The following is a 22966-nucleotide window of genomic DNA, read 5'->3' on the forward strand; positions in this document are numbered from 1 at the left end:
TGCCTAGAATATCTAAGTGAGATGGGAATGACATGTCTTCAAGGAACATTATTCAGCATGGAAGGCATGCTGTGAAAACAACTTATTGTGGCAATAGAGAAAAACGATGTTTTATTAGAAACCTCAACCTAATCCATATAAAAAGTACAGAATTCTATAAAAAAGAAAAACAAGTAAAATAAAAGAAATTTATGCCCTGTAACTTCACATGTTCCCATTGGGGGTGATTACAGATTAGGTCATTTTATCACATACACCTGGACAAATTATGTATTGTTTTTCTTTTTTAGTCAATCTTGGCTGAGTTCCAAAATGAACTGTCATATTCTAAGTACATAGGTTCCATAGCATAAATTTGCATTCCCACTGCTGCTTCTCTATCAACTCTGGCAGTGTTGCTCAGGGGTGCTTTATTATCAACAATTGAGAGATAGCTCACAAGAGGAGGAAGCTACCAAAATATGCAACTATGGTCTTCTTAGGCAAGAGGTGGCAAAAGCCAAAACTTTGAGATGTAAATTATTTGGGTAATTGTGAAAGTATCCTTTCCTCTCACAGGGTGGAGACTGTGGGGAAGGAATTCAGATCCGCAGCCTTTCCTGCGTGGTCCACAATGGTTCAGTATCTCATGCAGCTGGACGTGTCCAGGATGCACTGTGTGGAGAAATGCCCTTTCAGGACAGCATCCTGAAGCAGCTGTGTTCTGTGCCTTGCCCAGGTATGCAATGCTAGTGACTGGGATTGCCTCCAATGGTGATCTTTTTGTTTATTTTACTAATTTTTTCCTGGAGATGCTCTAACTCATCAAAATTAAATTTTTAAATAACTTTAATTCATTTTTAATTGTGATTATCACTTTGGTATATACCTACTGCTTTGAGGGAGCCAAAGTAGGCAAAAGAAAAAAAAAAGGCACTGGATTTGGAAACTTAAGAGCTAAGTTAGAATCATATCTCTATCACTTCTTTGTTTTCCTTGGGGTATGTAGTCTAGCCCCTGTGAGCAATGATTTCTTCATCTAGGAACTGTGATGTTAATTCCGTATCTAACAGTACCTAGCACATTGGCCAGCATTAAAAAAATGTTGACTGAATTCTGGGTGATGGCATGGTGGGAACCAGTAAGGCTATGAGTTCATGAAAGCACTCTGTAAATGTGAAGTTCTATATAAATGGGAAGGTCATTATTAGTTACATAAAATGTATCAGTTTATTTTAATCCTAGTAGCACAACGTAGTTTGTATGGCGTAAGTTCAAGGTGACAATATATTTTTGTAATACAGTGTATAACATGTATATATGTGTGTATGTATACACACATATATGTATGTATAAAACATATGCATATATGTATTACAAACAAAAAATATTTGTGTACATAATTTATATAAAGATATATTTATATAAATTATAAATTATATTTATTGAGTGAGAAAGATGTTTAGGGTATTCAATTAAACATTCTTTGGTCCAAAAGATAGTTCATTTCAGTGACCTACTTATTCCCTTTTATATGGTTTCTATGAACATCCATTTTATGATGTTATTCTGATCTTTGAACACTGAGTTACCATAATTTTTATATCTCTCTTTTAAAAGTTTTATTAACGCTAGCAGATACATAATATTTTCTAGATGTGACTATTACAATTTGAAGCAAAGTAATAACAATCTAGTTTTTGGCAACTTTCTTGTTAAACAAGATTAAACTATAAATTACTTCATCATTCTTAGGACATTCTGATTGGAAAATTGATCGATATAGAATGTGTAGTATCTGGAACTGCACGTATCACTGCAAATCTCTGTGTGAGCCCTGCCCATGCAAATGTCCAGTGCCACTTTTCATGCTGTTTTCTCCACCCTGTACTACATGACTGTCCAGGAGACTGCCATTTGACGGAATGGTCAGAGTGGAGCACATGTGAATTAACCTGCATTGATGGAAGAAGCTTTGAGACTGTGGGTCGCCAGTCTAGATCAAGGACATTTATAATTCAGTCTTTTGAGAACCAAGACAGCTGCCCCCAACAGGTTTTAGAAACACGCCCTTGTACAGGTACGAAGAGCACTTTTCAGTTCTTTAGCCTTGATTGATCAATGCTTATTCTAAGTGAGGTGTAATAGAACTGCTATTATCATATTTACTTACAGGAGGCAAATGTTATCACTACACATGGAAAGCAAGTCTTTGGAACAATAATGAACGAACTGTGTGGTGCCAGCGTTCAGATGGCGTTAATGTCACAGGTATTCCTGCCTAAGACTTATGTAGGCACTTCACAAAGACAGCTGAGTGTTGTTATTTGTGAGAAGAATTTGCTTACAAATTATAAGCAAGGGGTGACTTGGGCAGGTAGCTTAGATGAATTTTATTACAAATTTTCATTAGATATTTGCATCTTAGAAAGAAAGCAGTTGAATTTTAAGACCTATAAAAATATCAAACAACTTAAAGAAATAAGCTGAAATACAATAAAATGTCCTTAAATATCATGATCTGAGATAAAGACTGAAAAAGACAGATGCTAGTAAAATTTTAAATCATGTCCCTTCTCAATAAAATGTTTCAAACGACGTATCTTAGCATGTGTGTGTGCAGTACTCAACTGATATAAAACATACTCAGAAGTTGAAATTAAAGGGGCTAATAAAGATAAAATTTAAAAATTAAAATATTTTGTATGTTAATGATGCAGAAAGCTTTTATTATTATTATTATTATTATTATACTTTAAGTTCTAGTGTACATGTGCATAACGTACAGGTTTGTTACATATGCATACTTGTGCCATGTTGGTGTGCTGCACCCATCAACTCGTCAGCACCCATCAACTCGTCATTTACATCAGGTATAACTCCCAATGCAATCCCTCCCCCCTCCCCCCTCCCCCCTCCCCGCTCCCTGTGATAGGCCCTGGTGTGTGATGTTCCCCTTCCCGAGTCCAGGTGATCTCATTGTTCAGTTCCCACCTATGAGTGAGAACATGCGGTGTTTGGTTTTCTGTTCTTGTGATAGTTTGCTGAGAATGATGGCTTCCAGCTGCATCCATGTCCCTACAAAGGACACAAACTCATCCTTTTTTATGGCTGCATAGTATTCCATGGTGTATATGTGCCACATTTTCTTAATCCAGTCTATCACTGATGGACATTTGGGTTGATTTCAAGTCTTTGCTATTGTGAATAGTGCCGCAATAAACATAGAAAGCTTTTATGATGTAAATTACAGGTATTTGTATTCATGTACTGGATGCTTAGTTTTTGAATATTTTGTGAGTCATGATTATTTCTTAATATCTAAATATAGACTGAGCATAAGGTCCCTCATTCATGATGACAGACACTATTTGATTGTACAACTGGTCTTCTCAATAATTTTTGAGGTTTTGTTTTGTTTTGTTTTGTTTTATTTTGGAGACAGAGTCTCACTCTGTCACCAGGCTGCAGTGCAGTGGCACAATCTCAGCTCACTGCAACCTCCGCCTCCCTGGTTCAAGGGATTCTCCTGTCTCAGCTTCCCGAGTAGCTGGGACTGCAGGCGCCCACCACCACACCCAGCTAATTTTTGTATTTTTAGTAGAGACAGAGTTTCACCTTGTTGGCCAGGAGGGTCTCGATCTCTTGACCTCGTGATCTGCCCACCTCGGCCTCCCAAAGTGCTGGGATTACTGGCGTGAGCCTCCGCACCTGGCCAATTTTTGAGGTTTTTAAATGCTTTCTTGTCCAAGCAAATTAAATTGTCATTATGTTTACTTAGTACTATGGTTTACAGAGAGCTTGTGCAAGAGCTGAAATGCCTATAGGAATAGAAGTACTGTCAGTTCCTTTTTCTTGTTTACTTGCTCTTGCACTATTGTATTGTTTTTAATTCATAGTTTATCCACAAAATAATTTACTTAATTATTTAAGTAATTATCCTACTTACCCTTTTTGTAAGTTATTAAAACTAAATATACTCTAAGTCTCCCAAGTCAGGAACACAGAAGGTATCATACTCTGCAATATGCTGAGAGTTAGCATACTTCTAGGGGCTTCGCTATCAATTCTCTGCACAGAATTCGTCTTGCACAGTGTATAACATGCAGTCATCTGATGAAGAAGCTCAGGTCACTGGTATCATCTGATAAATATTATTAAAGCTTAATTTAATTCTTAGAATTAAAAAATATGTTTTATAACCTATGTAAATTCCAAGATTTTCTTTCCTATTCCCAAGAGTCCTCCTCCCGCTGAGGTACTCCTGCTGTGGAGATCCCTGGTTTAAAGAGCGGAAAGTCTCCCCCGCCACCACTAACACAGTTGGTAGAAACAGGACTGTGTGGTTATTGCCACTAACACCCAAATTATCGATTTCACACCTAGATGCTAATTCTGGACTGTGAATTTTGCTTTTTAAAAATTTCTGTGTGGATTCCTTGTGTTAGTTTTCAAGTCACAGTAAGAATTTAGCTGCTTCATTCCTAGGGACAATGTAGGTCTAACTGTTCCCTACTCTGCCTTAGGCCCAGAGCTTTTTGCTAGCTACAAAACTATAAACTATAATGGGTTGGCAATTGTAGTTATCCAAAGGCTAGAACCTTTCCATGCAACCAGTACTATATAAATGGTGCTTCGTCAAATTGTCTCTAGGCTTTGTCTCATGTCTCTTTTACTACCTTGAATTTAACAAAGCAAGACTAGCATGTAAATGATTGTCCAGTTATAGAGACATACATTGTCTCATCCATTTACTCAAAAATATGTACGAAGCAGCAACAAGTACTGTGTCAGATGTGTGACTGTCTCTCCTAGAGCTTCGGTGCTTGCTCTTAAGAATGTGTTTATATGTGACTCTGTGTGTATGTATTCCAGCTGAAATACATTTAAAAATACTATCAGCGTGTTTGATACCATGGTCCCATGAATTCATTCGTGGCATTCTTTTAGCACTTACTGGGTTGTTGAAACTGGGCTAGTGCCTAGCTGGGTGCTCAGGAGCTGGAGCAGTATATACGTAGAAGGAGTATTCCAGCAGATATGTTTTCTGCTCCTGAGTTTAAATTTAGATTTTATCAATTCTTCTACAGATTCTGGCTCTCATAGACTTTGCGCTCAAGCATAGCCATATGATAGAATCACATCGCCAATAAACAAGTATAAAAACTCTACTGCAAATAGCCTCTGTTAGAAGAGCCTCCTATCTCAAACAATTCATTTTAACGTAATCAATAAAATAGGCTTGGACCACAATGTTGGTGAATAGATTTTTCAAAAATAATAATACTGTTGCAAAGAGGCCAGTGCCACAGGTTAAAAAAATACCAAAAAATTAGAAATGTTTATCATAGAGAAATCTGCAAATGATGATGGAATTTCCTTTGTAGGAGGCTGCTCCCCTCAGGCCCGTCCTGCTGCCATTCGGCAGTGCATTCCAGCCTGCAGAAAACCTTTCTCCTACTGTACACAGGTGAGTCATATGCTGGAGTCTTCTATAAGTGCATTAGTTGCTGTGTTTTACATATACAATCAGATGTTCTCCTGTCTGCTGCAGCTCAAGTAGCAGTTCCACATGCCCATGATACCATCTAGAGGCATTTGCAGGAGTAATCCCAGCTATAAAGAATTTCTTGTTAGGACCATGTATTAAGGAGAACAGTCTTTTTCTATCAATCTGTCTGTAGCCAAATCTATCTTTCAAATGTCTAATTTATGTCATAAATTACAGCTCTATTTATCAATAAGTATTCTCAGTTGACTTACGTCTTCTCTTCTTAACCTTTTATACGCCTCACCTATTTTGAAAGATATTATAAATGTTCATATTTGCTGAAGTTATTATGTACATTGTATTACACTATGATTACTGTCGAGTGAGTACATTTTTAGTCTATTGTAAATAAGCTGAATATGTGACTATGGTTGAAAAAAATATGTGTGTGGGGTAGGGGTTGTGCGTGTATTTTTTTTTCAAAGCAGAAATTTATTTATGCTTTTTCTCCTATAACTCCCATCTACAACAACTCAGGAATTAATGTAAAACATGTAATGTATTCTAATCAATGGCACTCATAGTGTGCAGTGCATTGTAAGTTTTAAAAACTATATTAATTTTTTTAAAGAAATAAGCTTTTTCTTATAGTATGCTTATTCTAAAAGTGATTTGATTAAAAATAATTCAAGTACTCAGTCCTATAATTGGCCTTGCAATTCAAGATGGGTTAATTCTTTACCACAGAAAAGACAGTGGGTAAGCTTGCAGAGGGCAATAGAAGGAAAAGAGGAGAAGTTCAGGAACAACTCCATTTGGGTTAATGATGTTTGAAAAGTAGAAGTTGTAGCTTTTCACCAACTCTCTAGATGTCCTCTTTAATTAAACAGAAATTACTTTTTTTCCTTGAACTCTTGAACATATGACTGACTGGTTACAACTTTTCTCTCATGCTAAAAATAGAGATGCATCTTGAGAATATGGCTTTAATAGCTGAGCATATACAAACTTTCTTAGATCTCTCTACTGTGATATGAAGATATCATTTTGTGATACTTTCAATTAAAACCAACTGAAAATATCATATCTATGTGTTATTAGTATATGACTACAACCTGAACTAAACTATGGGCAGTTAACATGTGCTTTTCTTACCTTTTTCCTTTTGTAGAAAATTGAGGTGCCTTGTTTACTTTTAGTATCTATTTATCCTCAAAATCATGTGTTCAGTCAATAATTGGTGACCTAAATAAAGTTAACTGGTTGTTGAAGATTGGCATGAGTAGCTTTGTGAAGCTAAGTTCTGTTCAGAAAATGCTAGATAAATAGCTTTAGGTAAGGAGCCATAAGAGCGAAGTCATAGAGATTCATAATCTTATGCTTATTCTCTTCCACTCTTCTCTATGGTCTGTATACTTGCTGGAGGAAGAGCTGTTAATTTTCACGTTCACTTCCAGAGGCAGATAGGAATCTTCATCCATCTACTTGAAAATGACCAGAAACTTACAGACAAATATAAAAGACCCATTGTCACAATGCCAACTAGGGATGTGATGTGGGATGATACTCGAGTTATTACAAGGGAGGAATAACTCAGATAGCCATAGGTATATTTCTCTTGAGCATGTGTCTTTGGTGAAGTCTTTTATCTCCCATGTAAGGCTGCCCTCCTTGAGTGCAGAAGTAAGCCTTCGAGCAGAGACGTAGTTTCATATGGTTACATCAGCAGCAGCAAATCCGTACAGGTCTGCAGCAATTTGACTCTTGCCTCCTCAGAGGAAAGAATTCATCTGAGGGGCGTAAGGCAGAATGAGAGACTGAGGCAAGTATTTGAACAAGAGTGAAAGTTTATTAAAAAGTTTCAGAGCAGGAATGAAAGGAAGTAAAGTACACTTGGAAGAAGGCCAAGTAGGCAACTTAAAGAGATCCAAGTGCCCTCTTTGACCTTTGACTTGGGTTTTATATGTTGGCATGCTTCAGGGGTGGGGATTGTTTCCCTTCTCCCCCAATTCTTTCCTTAGGGTGCGCCATCCACATGCACAGTGACCTGCCAGGACTTGGGAGGGGCCGCATGCACAGTGTGTTTACTGAAGTTGTACGCATGCTCACTTGAGGCATTTTTCCCTTACAAGTTGTGTGTTCCTAGAGGAAGGTCATATACCAGTTAAACTCTAACATTTTGCCTCTTAGCATGATTGAGCCCATTTGCCCAACTCCTGAGATTTTATCAGGAAGCTGCTGACCACCAGCTTCAGGTGTTTTCTATCTTTTGGGAGACTGCCTTTCCCTAGTGCTGGCTGCAACCAATTATTATGTTAGCGAGACAGTTTAACAACTGCCTAACCATCACCTACTGGTTGCCTGACATTCCTGGTGGGGAACCCTTCTCCTGTCCTGCTTATGTCTTCTTAGCTACCAACTCTAACAGTTAGTGGTCAACAGTAAAAGGTGATGGAGGGATTTAGCAGCTGTGATAGCAAGAGCACTTAATTCAAAGAAGATATGTACATAATCCCTGTTGCTTTGCTTCTCAGTAGGAAGGGTGGGTTGGAGCAAGTAGGCAAGGATCTGAAACAAATGGAGATAAGAGTTGAAGATAATTTGATTAAATGCCATAAACATCTCCATAAGAGAGGAAAAGATGGCTGGACACAGTGGCTCACGCCTGTAACCCCAGCACTTTGGGAAGCCGAGGCAGGCAAATTTCCTGAGGTCAGGAGTTCAAGACCAGCCTGGCCAACATGGTGAAACCCTGTCTCTATTGAAAGAAAAAAAAAAGACAAAATTAGCTAGGGCATGATGACAGGTGCCTGTATCCCAGCTACTCAGAAGGCTGAGACAGGAGAAGTGCTTGAACCTGGGAGGCGGAGATTACAATGAGCTGAGATTGCGCCATTGCACTCCAGCCTCAATGACAGAGTGAAACTGCATCTAAAAAAAAAAAAAAAAAAAAAGATAAAAAAAGAAAGAAAGAGAGGAAAAGACATAGTTAATTAACTTTATTCACAAAGAACTATGGTTTAATATGTGGCAGGTGTCAGAATTGTAAACACATTTGAAAAACCTAACATTTGATTTAAGAGCTGACTTTGGAATTTAAAAAGACAAACTATGTATTTGATTATCATGTCATTGGTAAGTCAGTTGCCCCAAACCCTAAATTGCCATGATGTATAGTGCAAATATTAAGTGATTTTAACATATGTATTTTTATTCATTCATATGTTTGACTCACTGTGTAACCATAAAAATATTATTTATGCTATAGGGTGGAGTCTGTGGTTGTGAGAAGGGCTATACAGAGATAATGAGATCAAATGGTTTCCTGGATTACTGCATGAAAGTACCAGGCTCAGAGGATAAAAAAGCTGATGTGAAAAACCTTTCTGGGAAAAACAGACCTGTGAATTCAAAAATACATGATATTTTTAAAGGATGGTCTCTTCAACCACTTGATCCAGGTGAGTTTCAGTTGTAAGAAATGAGAATTTTCTCACAGGAGGTCTATATTTTGACCACTTCTCATAATGGAAGGAATGGAGGGAAGGAGAAGGGAAGGAGAATGGAGAGGAGAGAAGAAAGAGGCAGTATGGCATAATACAGGGTTTCTCAGATTTGAATATTGCATGATGCATGAGTCCCTTTAAGTGTACAGTGTTTTCATGAATGGTTGAACATAAGTCTCTCAACCCCAGTCTAAGAGACAGTGAGTTAAATAACAAAATAATATCCTTTGAAAATATCTTTCTTTTTTCTTGGGTTGGGGAGAGGGTATCACTCTGTCACCCAGGCTGCAGTCCAGTGGTGTGATCTCAGCTCACTGCAACCTCTGCCTCCCAGGTTCAAGCGATTCTTCTGCAATAGCTTCCCGAGTAGCTGGGATTACAGGTGCCTGCCACCACACCTGACTAATTTTTCTGTATTTTTAGTAGAGACAGGTTTCGCCATGTTGGCCAGGCTGGTCTCAATCTCCTGACCTCAAGTAATCTGCCCACCTTGGCCTCCCAAAGTGCTGGAATTACAGGCATGAACCACTGCACCTCACCTGAAAATATCTTTCAATCCTAATTTATCTCTGAGAAAAGATCTACTCTTATAACTGAATTTGTATATATAACTAAATGAGAAAATTGGAATAGAATCTCAAGGACTTATAAGAAATGTCCAGAGATCCTATTTGCTTCAAGAAACACTGGTGAAAAGGTAAAGAGTATCAGTTTCAAAGGTAGACAGACCTTACTGGCCTCATGGCTTACACACACCTGTTTTGTGATTAGCTGTAGTTTCTTAACTTCTCTGGACCTCATTTTTTCATCTATAAACTCAGTCTAGTGGTATTTATCCTGCAGGATTGTCGTAGATATTGCAGTATTAGGCCTGCAGGGCTCAGTAATCGACTTTTACTAAGTGCAGGAATGGACATTTATTAGATGCTTTCTGTTGCCCTGTGGCTCTGTGCTGGCTGGTTGTACAGCATGAAATGTCTCATTACGTTCTTAGAACCTAATGAGATGTTATCATCCCATTTGAGAGATGAGGTAACTGAAAATGGCAGTGCAGGTTAATGTTATCAGTTTCAGACCACCAGCAAGTGACAGAGGAAGGTTTTAAAGGCAGACCTTTAAGGCTTTTACAAACCCCTGTCCCTGCTTCCCACTTTGTGAATTGGGTAGAAGGGGAAAGCCAGAGACTCTGTGGCCATCAGACATACTTCTTTTAGAAACAAAACGCTGAAAATGACCAAGGAAAGCAACATAACTCCTGGGGTATAGGAAGGGAAGACACAGAAAACACTCAGGCAAATATACCCTAGAAATTTTCCTTCCAGACCCTAGGCCTTAGCCGTACCAGAAGGGTCTTGATGACCCGTTTAAATGGAACACAGTCCAAAGCCCAGGCCCAGAGAAACACAGATCTAACTGGAGAAGCAATATTTATACACCTCAGTCAACTTTTAAGAAATACCACCATATCTTAGTTAACTTTTGATTCCCCTGCATGTCTGGGAATGCCAAAGGTGTTTAAAAACATCTCATTAGCTTTAATGCTAAATTAGAAGTAGATTTAAATGTGAAGGAAACATGATATTAAATATAGCCAGATTCACCCATTGCCTGTGGACCCTATTTCTGAAAGAGAATTAACTTGAGGTCCCAGGGAAATGAGTCTTGGAATCCACAAGTAAGCCCTTAACCTTTTATTCATGGATGGAACTTGGAGATCTAACTAAAACAACATCATATGTGTGAGTATACGTGTGTGTGTCTGTGTGTGTCTAGATACACAAAAATATGTATTTACACATATATATGTATATTGGGATATAAATTGCGTGTGTGTGTGCTTATATTTGTATATATATAGATAAGTGTATATGAAATATGTATTTGGTCTTGAGAGAGTTTACAACTTTCATTAGGTTCTCATGGTGAGAGTGTAAATTAGAGCAACCTGTCAGGAGGACGATTAGGCCACACTAATATATTTATTTACCTGTCATATATTTTGACCTAAAATGTTCCTCTAAGGAACTCATCATGCAGTTATATACACATATACTAAAAGACGTCTGTAAGTTATATTAATTATATGATTGCTTATTATAGCAAATGAATGAAAACAATATAAATGCCCACAAATAGAATAATGGGAAAACCAAAATATAACTGTGTCATGGTGAATCACAGGGATACTAAGAAGAGGTAGACCTTCTTTTATGAACTAGTATGAAAATATTTCCAACCTATATTGTTTAGTGGAAGAAAAAGTACAAATCAAAGTGAATGATATGTACCATTTTTGTCTTTTTAAGAAGTGTATGAATTGGTATATGTGTGCTCAGGTGCTTGCATATGCAGAGAACTAGAAAGATTCACAAGGAAACTGGTAACAGTAATAGCTACTCTGTAGGGAATTGAGAGGGTGGTGGGAAGACTTATTTTTCACTACGTATCTTTTTTAATAGTTAGAAGGTTTAGCCTATCTTTTATGTCCTTATAGAATACATTAATGCTTTTTTTAAGTAACATGGCTTTAAAGGTTTTATACCACCACATACTTCTAAACTGGGGATTTAAAAGCACTGGACCTCCCAATGAATCAGTCAGGGTGTTATGGATTGTAAGCTATAAGGAGCGTCCTAACTCAGGAAAGACTTTTTTTTTGACCAACGTAAAAACTCAGAATAGGCCATTTCATCATTAGTGTTTCAAAGAGATTAGAATCCAAGCTTTAGTAAAAGTTTTATGACCATAGAAAAATACCATTACTACATTGAACCTTATTCTAAAATCTGATTGAGACTTGAAAGTGTCCTATAAGCAAAAACTATAATAGGTAGTTGTAATGTAATTGAAAGTAATTGTGATTTTATTCAAAACAAGTGTTGTTTACAATAGATTTTGATTGTTTTTCCCCGCATAGAAGCTTTTCAAATAAGATACCGTTACGTGTATTTTGGACCTGTAGTTAATTACATTGGTGTAGTATGATGAATCTCTGTGTGTTTCTTTCAGAAATAAATGCAATTCGTTTGGGATACTGAGGTATTGCCTTTGTCAGTCCAATTCTAAGTTTAGTTAGCTATATGTTCACATAAAATAGAGCAAAAAACATTAGAGTGACAGAAACAACTCAAGTTTCTATCATATGTACAAAAAGCATATATATATTTGTGAATGTATGTATATATATACTCAAGCTTATATCTTATATAGAATAAAAGTAACATAATAGATTAAAATACATGGTTAATGCATTTTGTTAACTGTAGTAGACATCAGATCCAAAATAATGTGTACTTGTAGACACATGGTGATTATTTTACAGTAATTTGATGAATTGATTAACTTGTATGGTCATGTAGTTTTTGTTTGCCTAACGTCATTTTGGAAGTAGAGCCACTAAAAATGGTCATAGTAGTTTTCTTTCCATGCAAAGTTGTCTCTTAATTATAATTTTCTTTGTTCTTTTTATGTTGTCAAATGTTTTGCCATATTTTTGTATATGCATATAACTATAAAGACCTTAAATTCAAATTAGCCTACCAATTGACTGGATTTTATGAAATAATGATTACCAGTGTTTGTTTGGTATTATGAAAAAATTTGATTGACTATCTTATATTTTACATTTTCATTTCTTTTTCATCATTTGAGAGCTGTTACCTATGGATATTTCCACTTATGCTTATGACTTGTGCATGTCTCAGAATTCAGATAAAATGTAAAACATTCAGTAACATAAAAATTTTGGTGCCATGAAGTTACACCTAATGCTTTTGAGAGTTAATTTGCTAAAAATCAAACAACAATGCAAACTGTTTATCTATAAAAGTCCATTAAAAAGGGTGCCATGTAATATTTTAAAGTTGTTTTCATAGACATAATTTCTAGTAGGAAACCCATATTCCTATGATGTTCTAAGACAATCTTTAATTTCTGATTATACCTGGCAATTTACAGAGTATGCTAGAACATTGCTAACTTCTGCAGTTGAGTGCACAGTTGGCTAAGGTGCTGGTGTTCAAGTATAGAACTAATGGTCAGCTTGGGGTTGTCAGATCTAATGTTGCCCTGTCTCTCAAATGCTGCAGACTTCTGTATGCTAAGCTTCTTATGTTATCTCTGTTTTAAACAGATGGCCGAGTAAAAATGTGGGTTTATGGCGTTTCAGGTGGCGCTTTTCTTATCATGATTTTCCTAGTATTTACTTCCTACCTTGTTTGGTAAGTACTAATTAGTAAAAAGTTTATATTCCGTATTTTTTATGGATTTAATGTTATACTTGAAAAAAGTATCTCAGGATCATTGCCCATTATAATAGAATTCTTGAGGCCAAGAAATAATCTTCCACAGTAGAATGGCTGAATAGTTGAAATGAGGAATCATTATTTTTTTTGTTCTTATTTGAGATAACTTTTTTAAATGTGGTATTTGAATAATATGAAAATCATTGGTCAGAACTTTTCCATTTGGGTGTTTTGATTTCGATCAGTAGTTTTCAGCCTTGACAATACATTGATGTCTCCTAGGGAATCATGCTTGATCCCCCTCCCCAGAGATTCTGATTTAATTAGTCTTGGATGTGGCCAGGTCATCTGGGTGTTTAAAAGCTTCTGAGGTAATTCTAATTTGTGGTCCAGGCTAAGAAAATTACTACAGATAATTTCAGTTCTTAAATTTTGTTCTTAAATTTTGAACGGTTAGGTTAAACTGACCAGTTGGTTAAAACAACCTGTAAGCACATTTTAAATAGTAGAGCAAGTTGTTTTTTTATATTGACAAGCTATGAGACAAAATTTAACTGATGGTCATTTCCAAAAATAAAAATAAAAAACCATTTTGTAAAGTGACTAGTTCTGAGAATTTATTAATCTCAGAAAATAATAACTAGTTCATCATACAGAATATATTTTAGTTGATGAACTGCTCTTGAAACCAGACAGAAGTAAATGCAGTTGACTCTTGAACAGTGTGAGGACTGGGGTGCCTACTCCCCACGCAGTCAAAAATTCAAGTATAATTTCTGACTCCCCCAAAACCTGACTACTAATGGCCCACTTTTGACCAGAAGCCTTACCAATAACATAGTCAAATAACGCATATTTTATATGTTTATGAATTATATACTATATTCTTACACTAAAGTAAGCTAGAGAAAAGAAAATGTAATTAAGAAAATCATAAGGAACAGAAAATATATTTACTAATCACTAAGTAGTTATGGATTATCATGAAGGTCTTCATCCTCACCATCTTCATACTGACTAGGCTGAGGAGGAAGAGGAAGAAAGAGGGGTTGTTGGCCTTATTGTCTCAGGGGTGGTAGAGGCGGAAGAAAATCTGCATATAAGTTGATGCAGTTCAAACCTGTGTTGTTCAAGGGTCAACTGTAGATGTTAATGTTTTCAAGTGTGCTAAGAATATTATATCAGCTTTTTGAGCAGAAGTTTCAATTGATTTTTTTTTTTAATTTTCATGAGCTCAAAGTGTTACTTCAATTTTTTCTCCTAATAAAGATATTTATATTCATCATCTGTTTCAGAGACTATTTCCTGAGAATTTTTACCCAAGTTTTAATCTTGATTCAAATTCAGCCATTGTCTATTAACCTCAAATTCTGTTTCCAAGGCTACACAGGTTTTTAAATCTTTGCTCTTGGTCAGTGAAATTTGGTGAAGGAAATAAGATGACTTTAATTCTTTCTACCACCTATAGTGGTAGAAATTTTTCCCTAGAAATTAGATTTCTATCCAACTAACATTTCCCTGTTGTTGTAGTGAAAAGTGTCATCTTCAGTTGGTCATTCATCTTAGAATTAATTTTTTTTTTTACTGATTTTCTTTATTCAAATTGATGTTTGGCTAGTATTGCCTAGATCTACTCTTAATGAACAAATGTGAATTTGAAAGCTTTGTATGAGGTTTAAAGGAACAGGAAGCATTCATCACCAGAAAAGATTAAAACAAAGGGGAAATTTCTTAAATTGCAGCAAAGGACATGAAGATTTGGCCAATAGGAAACTACTTTCAAAGCAATCAATAGACCAACCCAGTGTAAGGTAATTAGATAGTCTATCGGTCTGTAAAAGCTTAGATGAATTCTAGCTGTTAGTAACCAACCATATCCCCAAATCCAGATTCTATGCTTCCCTTTTCCCTTAAATATTTAAAAGATTAAAAATTTACATGTAGTAACACATACATTTTGCCTTTTTTATTTTTCTCCATTCCCTTCAACCTAAGAATGTGTTAACCGTAATCTATTCCTTTGACAACAAATGTTTATTAAGGCCCCTTTCTGCATGACTCTAAGTTCTGGGAATTAATTAGGTACATCATGGTATTCTGTTAACAAACCACTTTCTAGAGAATTTTTTTATATATATTCATGGGATACAAGTGCAGTTTTGCTACATCGCTTTTTGGTGAATTTTAAAATATAAAGTATCAATGAAATTTCTCCTTACTTTTCAGTAGCCAAATTACGTAAGTATTTATGCACATTGTATCTCATAGACATTTTTTTCATGCTGAATGTCTGCCTTTAATAATGTCCCTGTGGAAGTAGCGCTCATATTTGGACCTATTACACAGGCTCCCATCTGCAGTCTACAGCCAGATTCGTCTTTCTGAAGCTTAGCTCCAGGGATCAGCCCTTTCCTACTCACACACGAGCTCTGGCTTCCCACCAACAGCAAAACTAAAGTCATGCTTTGGCTGCCTCACCAGTTGACTAAAATCTTCCACAACTGGAGCCCAACAACTCTTTCAAATGTATCTGCTACTAATTCCCTATACCCTATACAGGCGCGTATGTTATATAGGCTCAAACACATGTAAGTCTTCATTTTCTAACTAAGGAAAATTTTTTAAAAAAGAAAAAAATTGACTTTTTAAATAAACTTTTTGATTTAGATAAAAGAGTAAATTGTCTATGCTAATATTTAATCAATGTGCTAAATTAGATAGTTCCATTTATTATCTTATATATAAATACAGTATTATATAATATGCTCATTTTCTCTAATTTCATATTCATAACAATTTTATTCAATATCTTCATCTATTTTTCAGATAAGTCACTCTTGTCACTGCTTTAGTCTTTATTTCCACAGTTCACTTCAGTATCAGGTTTAGTATATTTATTTCTACCAAGTTGTTTGAGATACGCACTTCTTTGGATCTCTTTGTGCTGCTGTTTCAGAGGTTTTATCCTCACATCCAAATACCTATCTGCATACATTAGGGAGATGGCCATTTTATTTGTCTTGTGTGTATATCTGTGATTTGCATTTTTTTTTAAATAGCTTTTGGTATAGCAAATGTACCCCTCATTATATAAAAGATTTTATAGTCATTGAATATAAGACTGTCGCCTCTTTCTGAAAGATACATTTTGAGGAGGAATAATTTCACATTAGGGCACTATATTAATCCATTGTCATACTACTATGAAGAAATAGCCAAGACTGGGTAATTAATAAAGGAAAGAGATTTAATTGACTCACAGTTCTGTATGACTGGGGAGGCCTCAGGAAACTTACAATCATGGCCAAAGGCAAAGGAGAAACAGGCACCTTCTTCACAGAGCAACAGGATGGATTTAGTGCTGAGAGTAGGGGAAGGAGACCCTTATAAAACCATCACATCTTTTGAGAACTAACTCTCTATCCTGAGAACAGCATGGGGGAAGCCATGATTCAATTACCTCCACCTAGTTTCTCCCTTGACATGTGGGGATTATGGAGTTTATGGGGATTACGATTCAAGATGAGATTTTGGTGGGGAAACAAAATCTAACCATATCAGGCACTTAGGGAACTGCCCCTCTAATTTTCCAAGGAAGTTTCTGCTTCTGTGGCTTACTCCTTGTTTTCCATTGCTAGCTATTGGTACTCTGCCTGTTCATTAATCCCTGTAAAACTCAAATACCAACATTTTCCTTTTTAAACAGTCTGGAATAATTTGCTCATGTCCTTTTTCTCGTGGTATTTATGCCATTATAATATTGTAGTTATTTATATAAACATCTTCCTCCTCTATCAAACCCCAGGGAGTTTGGGTGGAGAGAAGTAATGACTATGCTTTATGGATTGTTTTAAAGCATGAATTTGATAAAGATTTATTGAGCAAATAAATAAAATGTATTAGTAAAAACTTATTGCCTGTATTTTTTTAAAAAAACAGTCTAGGAAAAAAAGTCTAATATTTATATGTCAAATATTACATACATTGCCTTATTCAATCATAATAATCCAAGGAGGTGTTGCTATTGCCATCCCTATTTTAAACAGTAATTGATCCCTAGTGAAATTTCTTAACTTTTCTGAGGTCACCAGCATGGTAGAATCAACCCCAGGTTTGCCTATCCCTAGAGTGCACACTCTTTCTACTGGCCTTTGAATCTTTGTGATTTCTTTCTCTTGAGTGATGCCCAAAACTCCTTAGACTCAACAAAATGTCTATAGCTTCCACATTTCTTAGAGGCTCCTTGTTTCACAGGTAAAGTAAGCTGTAGACCTGGTACAGACCTATTGATATAAAAACATGTACCATTTACGGTTACATATGAGCTGCCAAAGAAACCCAAATAGATATTTTCCCAGCATCTAATTCTATTAAATGGATTGCAGAAGAGTTAGAGGATGACAGTTTTAGAGATTTTATGTTTTTGCCAAAAACAGAAGCCTTAGGACAAGAGAACTGCTAAAATATGCCAGGTCTTTGGTGTATACTTCAGATGAAAGTAATTTATAATAAAACTTGAAAATGCTTCTGAGAAAATGTCAAAAAATAGTCTTCTAAAGACTACTTCTTTCTAATACTAGCCTTTGAACATCTACCATTAGTGTTTGGAGTTTCAGAAATATTATTGATGCCCCTTCTCCCCTGGCAGTAAATATCCATGAAGCAATTTAATGGGGATGACCACTGGATGAACTTTCTGTTAACCTAGATGTAGCACCTGGAAGTTACACCAGATAATAATGTCCAGTCTGCCTTGCCCAGCATAGTTCTGTAATACACTCTCATTCTTCCCAAATTTGAGAGTGGTACTTGCATCTCCATAGGCTTGTCTCTCACAAGTGGCTGCCAAAACAAAATATGGTTTGCTGCTTTCATCAAACTAGTTAATCTCTCCTGGCTTGAGAATGAGTCTTTGCTGAGAAGTGCCAGAGGCTTGTCAGTCCACAATGAGCTCACTTTTCTGGCTTACTGCATTTTTGTCTTTTGCTAAAATGCAAATGACCCTAAAAGAGGTCACTTTAAAATGTGTCTGCCAGTGATCTTTCACAGCTAGGATTGCAAAATTTTGTGCTTTGTGCCAACTCTAAAAGTGGCTATGGCTGTCAAGAGTGCTCCGTTAGGAAGAATGATGGGGCCACACCTCAGCTCAACAGGAGAGATTAGAGTGATGGATTCGAGATGCCCACCTGGGCACAGGATGACTGGTGGTCTTGGTGGCCTATGTACCAGGCATTTATGGGTCCTGATTGAGTGAGTGAGGGAGGTGATCATACCTTTTCTGAAACCAGGGTGGAGGAGAAAAAAAAAATAAACTTACTTCTAAAGGAAAAATATGGATACTGTAGGGAGAAAGGAAAGCAAACCAGAGGCTCTAAAGACTAGCCTCCTACTTGCTGGCCTCCTCCATGTTGGCCTTGCTGAGTGCAGTCTTGCCCCTCAGCTCCTCCTCCTGGGGTTCTTTTTTACCAGCCAGAAAGCCTTGCAAAGCCACTGCTATTTGGCGAAGTACTACCATATTCAGTGGTCCAGAGATTAATATTTGAGAGGAGGCTGATCTATTCTAAGCCATAAAACTTCTCAGATCTCATGTATTCATAATTGCGATTTTGGTATCTGGCAATTGGGGGGTGGTTGCACAATATGAAAAGATGCATGATAAATGAGGTCCTAATCCCAATGAACCCCAGCATACCACATGGCCCACAAAGGTCCAAGGCCTACCTATTAGTAGCCCCATCTTCACTCCAACGGTGGCCACAGTGAACATGATTCCAAACATGGTAAGTGGTATAAACATATTTGTGTAAATTTGGATTCGAATATTCCAAGCCTAGATCATACAGACTGGCCAAGTTCACGTGTCTCCCTGGAGATAGTATTGTCTGTTTATAGAGATATGACCACCTCTAGCCTTTCTCCTGGCTTTGCATTCTCAACTCCCCAGTGTTTAGGATTCTCTAATTTATCCTTGCCCAGTGGCCTTTAGCAAATGCCAATTAAGGGTAGACCGCCAAAATCTCTGTTTTGGAAGCAACTACATTTCTTAGCCCTCTCTTCTTCTTTGCACCCTTCCCACACAAAAAAGAAAGCCAAGAGAGGTGGGAGGGAGAAGACTCCTGCTGTAATTTCAGATGAACTTCCATGTACTCTTTTTGCCATTAAGACAACCCACCCCGTCACCACCACCACCGTCAGGGTAGATTTACAGGCTGTCACTTTCAGATTGCCTCAACCTCTGGTGTGTGTGTGTGATTTCTTAGCACCTTAAAATGCCGTGGGATGGGATACCCAGGACTCCATGTCAAGCGGGGTTCATGCCAGAGCCTGAGCCCATCAGTATAATTAGAGTCACTGGAACATACTTATACTTTAGTATAGATAAAGTTAAATTGGATGTTATTCAGATAATTAAGCAATACCCTTTTTGAAAATTGGAGAGGACCTGGAAAGCAGGAAATTGAAGGCTGAAGCTCCCTCTGGAGAAAATTCTGAATCATGTTTTTGCATCTCCGCAGCTTCTCTGGTTGGAAGTTGCTTGCCTGCAGCCATCTCTGCCCAGCACTCAGCACATTCTCAATGAGCACCCGCGGCATGCCAGGTGCCAGAGTGGGGGGCACCAGGAGAATCTGCAGTTCCTTTTAGGGGTTCTGCCAAAACCATTTTTAATTTATTTCTTTAACTTGTATCATTTGCTTCAAACATCAATCAAAAAAATAATTTTACTCCTTAAATTAAAACTTGAGCATTTTTAACTAGGAGTTTCTCCCTACAACCATTTTAATTTTATCAAATATTTTTTATTGCAGTAAAATTCACATAACATGAAATTCCCCATTTTAGCCATTAAGTGTAAGAAGCCAGACACAATAGGCCACATACAGCATGATTCCATTTAAGATATCAAAATCTATCCGGGCAGAAAGTTAATTGACGAATGGTTGCCAGGAGCTGAGAGCAGGGGGAAATGGGGGAGAGACTGCTTGGAAGAGTGCAGAGTTGCCTTTTGGCACGATGAAAAGGTTCTGGAGCTAGATAATGGTGATGGTACACACGCTGTGACTGTGCCACATGCCACTGAATTGTATAGATTAAAATCTTTGTTTTTAAGTTAGATTCACTCGGAATACAAAAATTAATTCATAGGTGCAGACAAAAAAATGTCATTTCTACCAAGTGCCAAATGAATTTCTACCAAGTGCCAAATGTATATATATATGGAGAATGTGGTGAAAAGGTTAAAAGCTCAGGTCCATGTGTTAGATTTGCTTAGAATGCAGGCTCTGCCACTCACTCAGTGACCTGAGGGAATGTAAACAACATCGGTAGTCCTTCTCTGTAAAGTAGCAATAATTCGAATGCCTCCCTTGCAGGGTTGTTCTGGGATGTTTTGAGAGATTTTGTGTAAAATGTTCAGCACAGATCTTGGCACTTAGTGTGCATCCAATAAGCAATAGATGCTAATATAAAATAAAAGCATGGAAGGTTGGAGACAGGGAGAGAGGTGAAGTCAGGCTGTGTAGGCCGGGCAAAGCAAAGACCTTGAGGAGGAAGGGTAAGTGTGGCGGTGAGAGAAGTTAAGTGGCAGAATTAAAGGTTACAAGCATTTGTAAATACAAGTTAAGATTTTCCTGTACTAAGAAACAAGGAATGTATTGCAGGGTGTTTTGCCCCACATCTGGGGCATTGCTGTATGATTTGGGGATGTTGTTCAACATGTTTTCTCTCCATGAGAAGGAAAAACAGCCTTCTCTGACCTGGCAAAGTTGTGGACTTCAGGTAAAGCAGAGACCAGGTGAGAATGGCTTTGCACGGAGTAGAATTGGTTAAATTTTCCTGACACACTCTGGCATCTTGGCAGCTAAATGTCAGGTTCCAGGTCAGAGCAGAAGTGTGTTTACTGAAAAACAAGACCAGCAGGGTGAGGCCTGGCTGCTCCAACTGCTTATGATGTTGAGCATCTGTGATGTGAAGGTCACAAAAGCTTAAAAATTAGTGAGAAAAGACATTCCCGTTGTTGTATATCAACAAGAATATAAAACGGAAACAGCCCTTCTACTAAGTTCCTCCATTCCACTAAACCAGTTTTAAGATTGTGTAAAATGATGGCTTCTCCTTCGCGGAGAGTGAAAGCATTCAATATTCACAAAAGGAAACTCGCACATCTAGAGAAATGAATCTCTTTGTCATTTTTACCGCTTGAATTTCTATACCTCAAAATTGTCTTTGGCAGATGAAACAGAGCTCTATGAACTTACTTTATCTGAGGAATTTTTTTCCCTTTGCAGCAAGAAGCCAAAACCACATCAAAGCACACCTCCCCAACAGAAGCCTCTGACCTTAGCCTACGATGGAGACTTAGACATGTAACCTGAAAAAGAAATCCAAATGTAGACATCAACTGCCTTAACCGCTTTCTCTTTTGTAGCTCTCAGACTTCTCAGTTTTTTGAGGAATCTCATGATGTGATATATTGGGCAGAATACAAATATTGCAAAAGTAATATTGCCTCAACTTCATTTGGACATGGAGTCAAGGATTATTAGGTCTGCCATTTTGTTTTCAAGTTGTTTGTGGGTGTGAGTGTTTTAGTTTTTGGTTTTCCCAAGGGACCTGAAAACCCTTCTCTTCCTGTTTGGAACTGGGAGAAAGAAAACATGATGGAATTCCCACAGACTTGAGTAAACTTGATCTTCAGCAGCATAATGACAATCCAGAGGAAAGTCCAATCAAGGCATTTACTGTAAATGACGAGTCTGACACTGCATTGTTACGCACTATATTAGTGCAAAGTCTTTATTCTTCCCATACGTCAACACTGAGTTTTCTAAAGTTTACATTGGTTTAAAGACTTTCAAATTGGATTGCCTATTTTCATGAACACAGAGAGAATGGATTACCATTTCAGAAATTCTCTGAGTTTTTAACCTTTAAATATTGTATTTTGTTTTGTAGCCAGGGGATGATGGCACTTCATGGTTTGCAGCTACTGAAAATAGCAGAGTGTGTGTTAATTGCTGGACTAGATGAAAGCTAGGTCATTTCTGCAGGGAATGTGTACTGAATGTTAGAGTGTACAAATGAAATATGTGGTCAAATTGGAGAATGAGGTAGATTATTTGATTACTAAAACTGTATTTTAACAAAAACTTATCCATGTAGATATAGCATTAACCACACACAGTTGTAATTCAGTTTAATGATGACAAACTCTGCTTTTGTAATTTCAATTTTCTTATCTGAATATTTATAAATTCTTTTTTCAAATTTAATTATCTGACCTCATTTAATATACATCAAACACCAATCCTGTTTGTAGAAAGTCTTGCTTTTATAAGGTTTCAATAATATCTAAAACAACACATTAAAAAGCTGAGACCATTTTATGAAGATAATTGTTTGTAATCATAGGTGTTGAAAGTAAAAAGGTGCCATCTTGTGGTATTGACTTGTATTTATAACAAATAAACTGCTCAAGAGACTGCAGTGTTGGCTGTTCTAGATTTATTCACTTCTGAAGTGCCTTGCCCTTGCTTTGACAAAAACAGTATTAATATCAGTTTTTCAGTGTTTTAGGACTTGACAGCTGCTATCACTGACAGAAAAAAAAGGAATCTTACCCCTCCACACTATCAGGCATACTAGGAACCAGCGACAGTTCACAATGACATAGAGTAGCTTTTAGGGAACAGTTAGAGCTGAAATAATATTAGAAAAAACCGCTGTAATCATCAAACACTGATATATAA

The 22966-nt window shown here is 37.0% G+C and overlaps 1 protein-coding gene across 1 annotated transcript in view; it reads left to right on the plus strand.

Moving 5' to 3' along the window:
* LOC116272672 (thrombospondin type-1 domain-containing protein 7B-like) overlaps window positions 1-22697 on the plus strand; it is a 67452-nt gene extending 44755 nt beyond the window's left edge. Inside the window, exons 5-11 of the mRNA XM_031661438.1 lie at window positions 559-718; window positions 1886-2059; window positions 2155-2250; window positions 5367-5449; window positions 8739-8931; window positions 13109-13196; window positions 21506-22697. Coding sequence (XP_031517298.1) covers window positions 559-718; window positions 1886-2059; window positions 2155-2250; window positions 5367-5449; window positions 8739-8931; window positions 13109-13196; window positions 21506-21587 — 876 coding nt within the window. The 3' untranslated portion in view covers window positions 21588-22697. The remainder of the gene's footprint in view (window positions 1-558; window positions 719-1885; window positions 2060-2154; window positions 2251-5366; window positions 5450-8738; window positions 8932-13108; window positions 13197-21505) is intronic.
* The last annotated feature ends 269 nt before the right edge of the window (window positions 22698-22966 follow it).

Source organism: Papio anubis, unplaced genomic scaffold (assembly GCF_008728515.1).
Source record: "Papio anubis isolate 15944 unplaced genomic scaffold, Panubis1.0 scaffold154, whole genome shotgun sequence".
Lineage (NCBI taxonomy): Eukaryota > Metazoa > Chordata > Mammalia > Primates > Cercopithecidae > Papio > Papio anubis.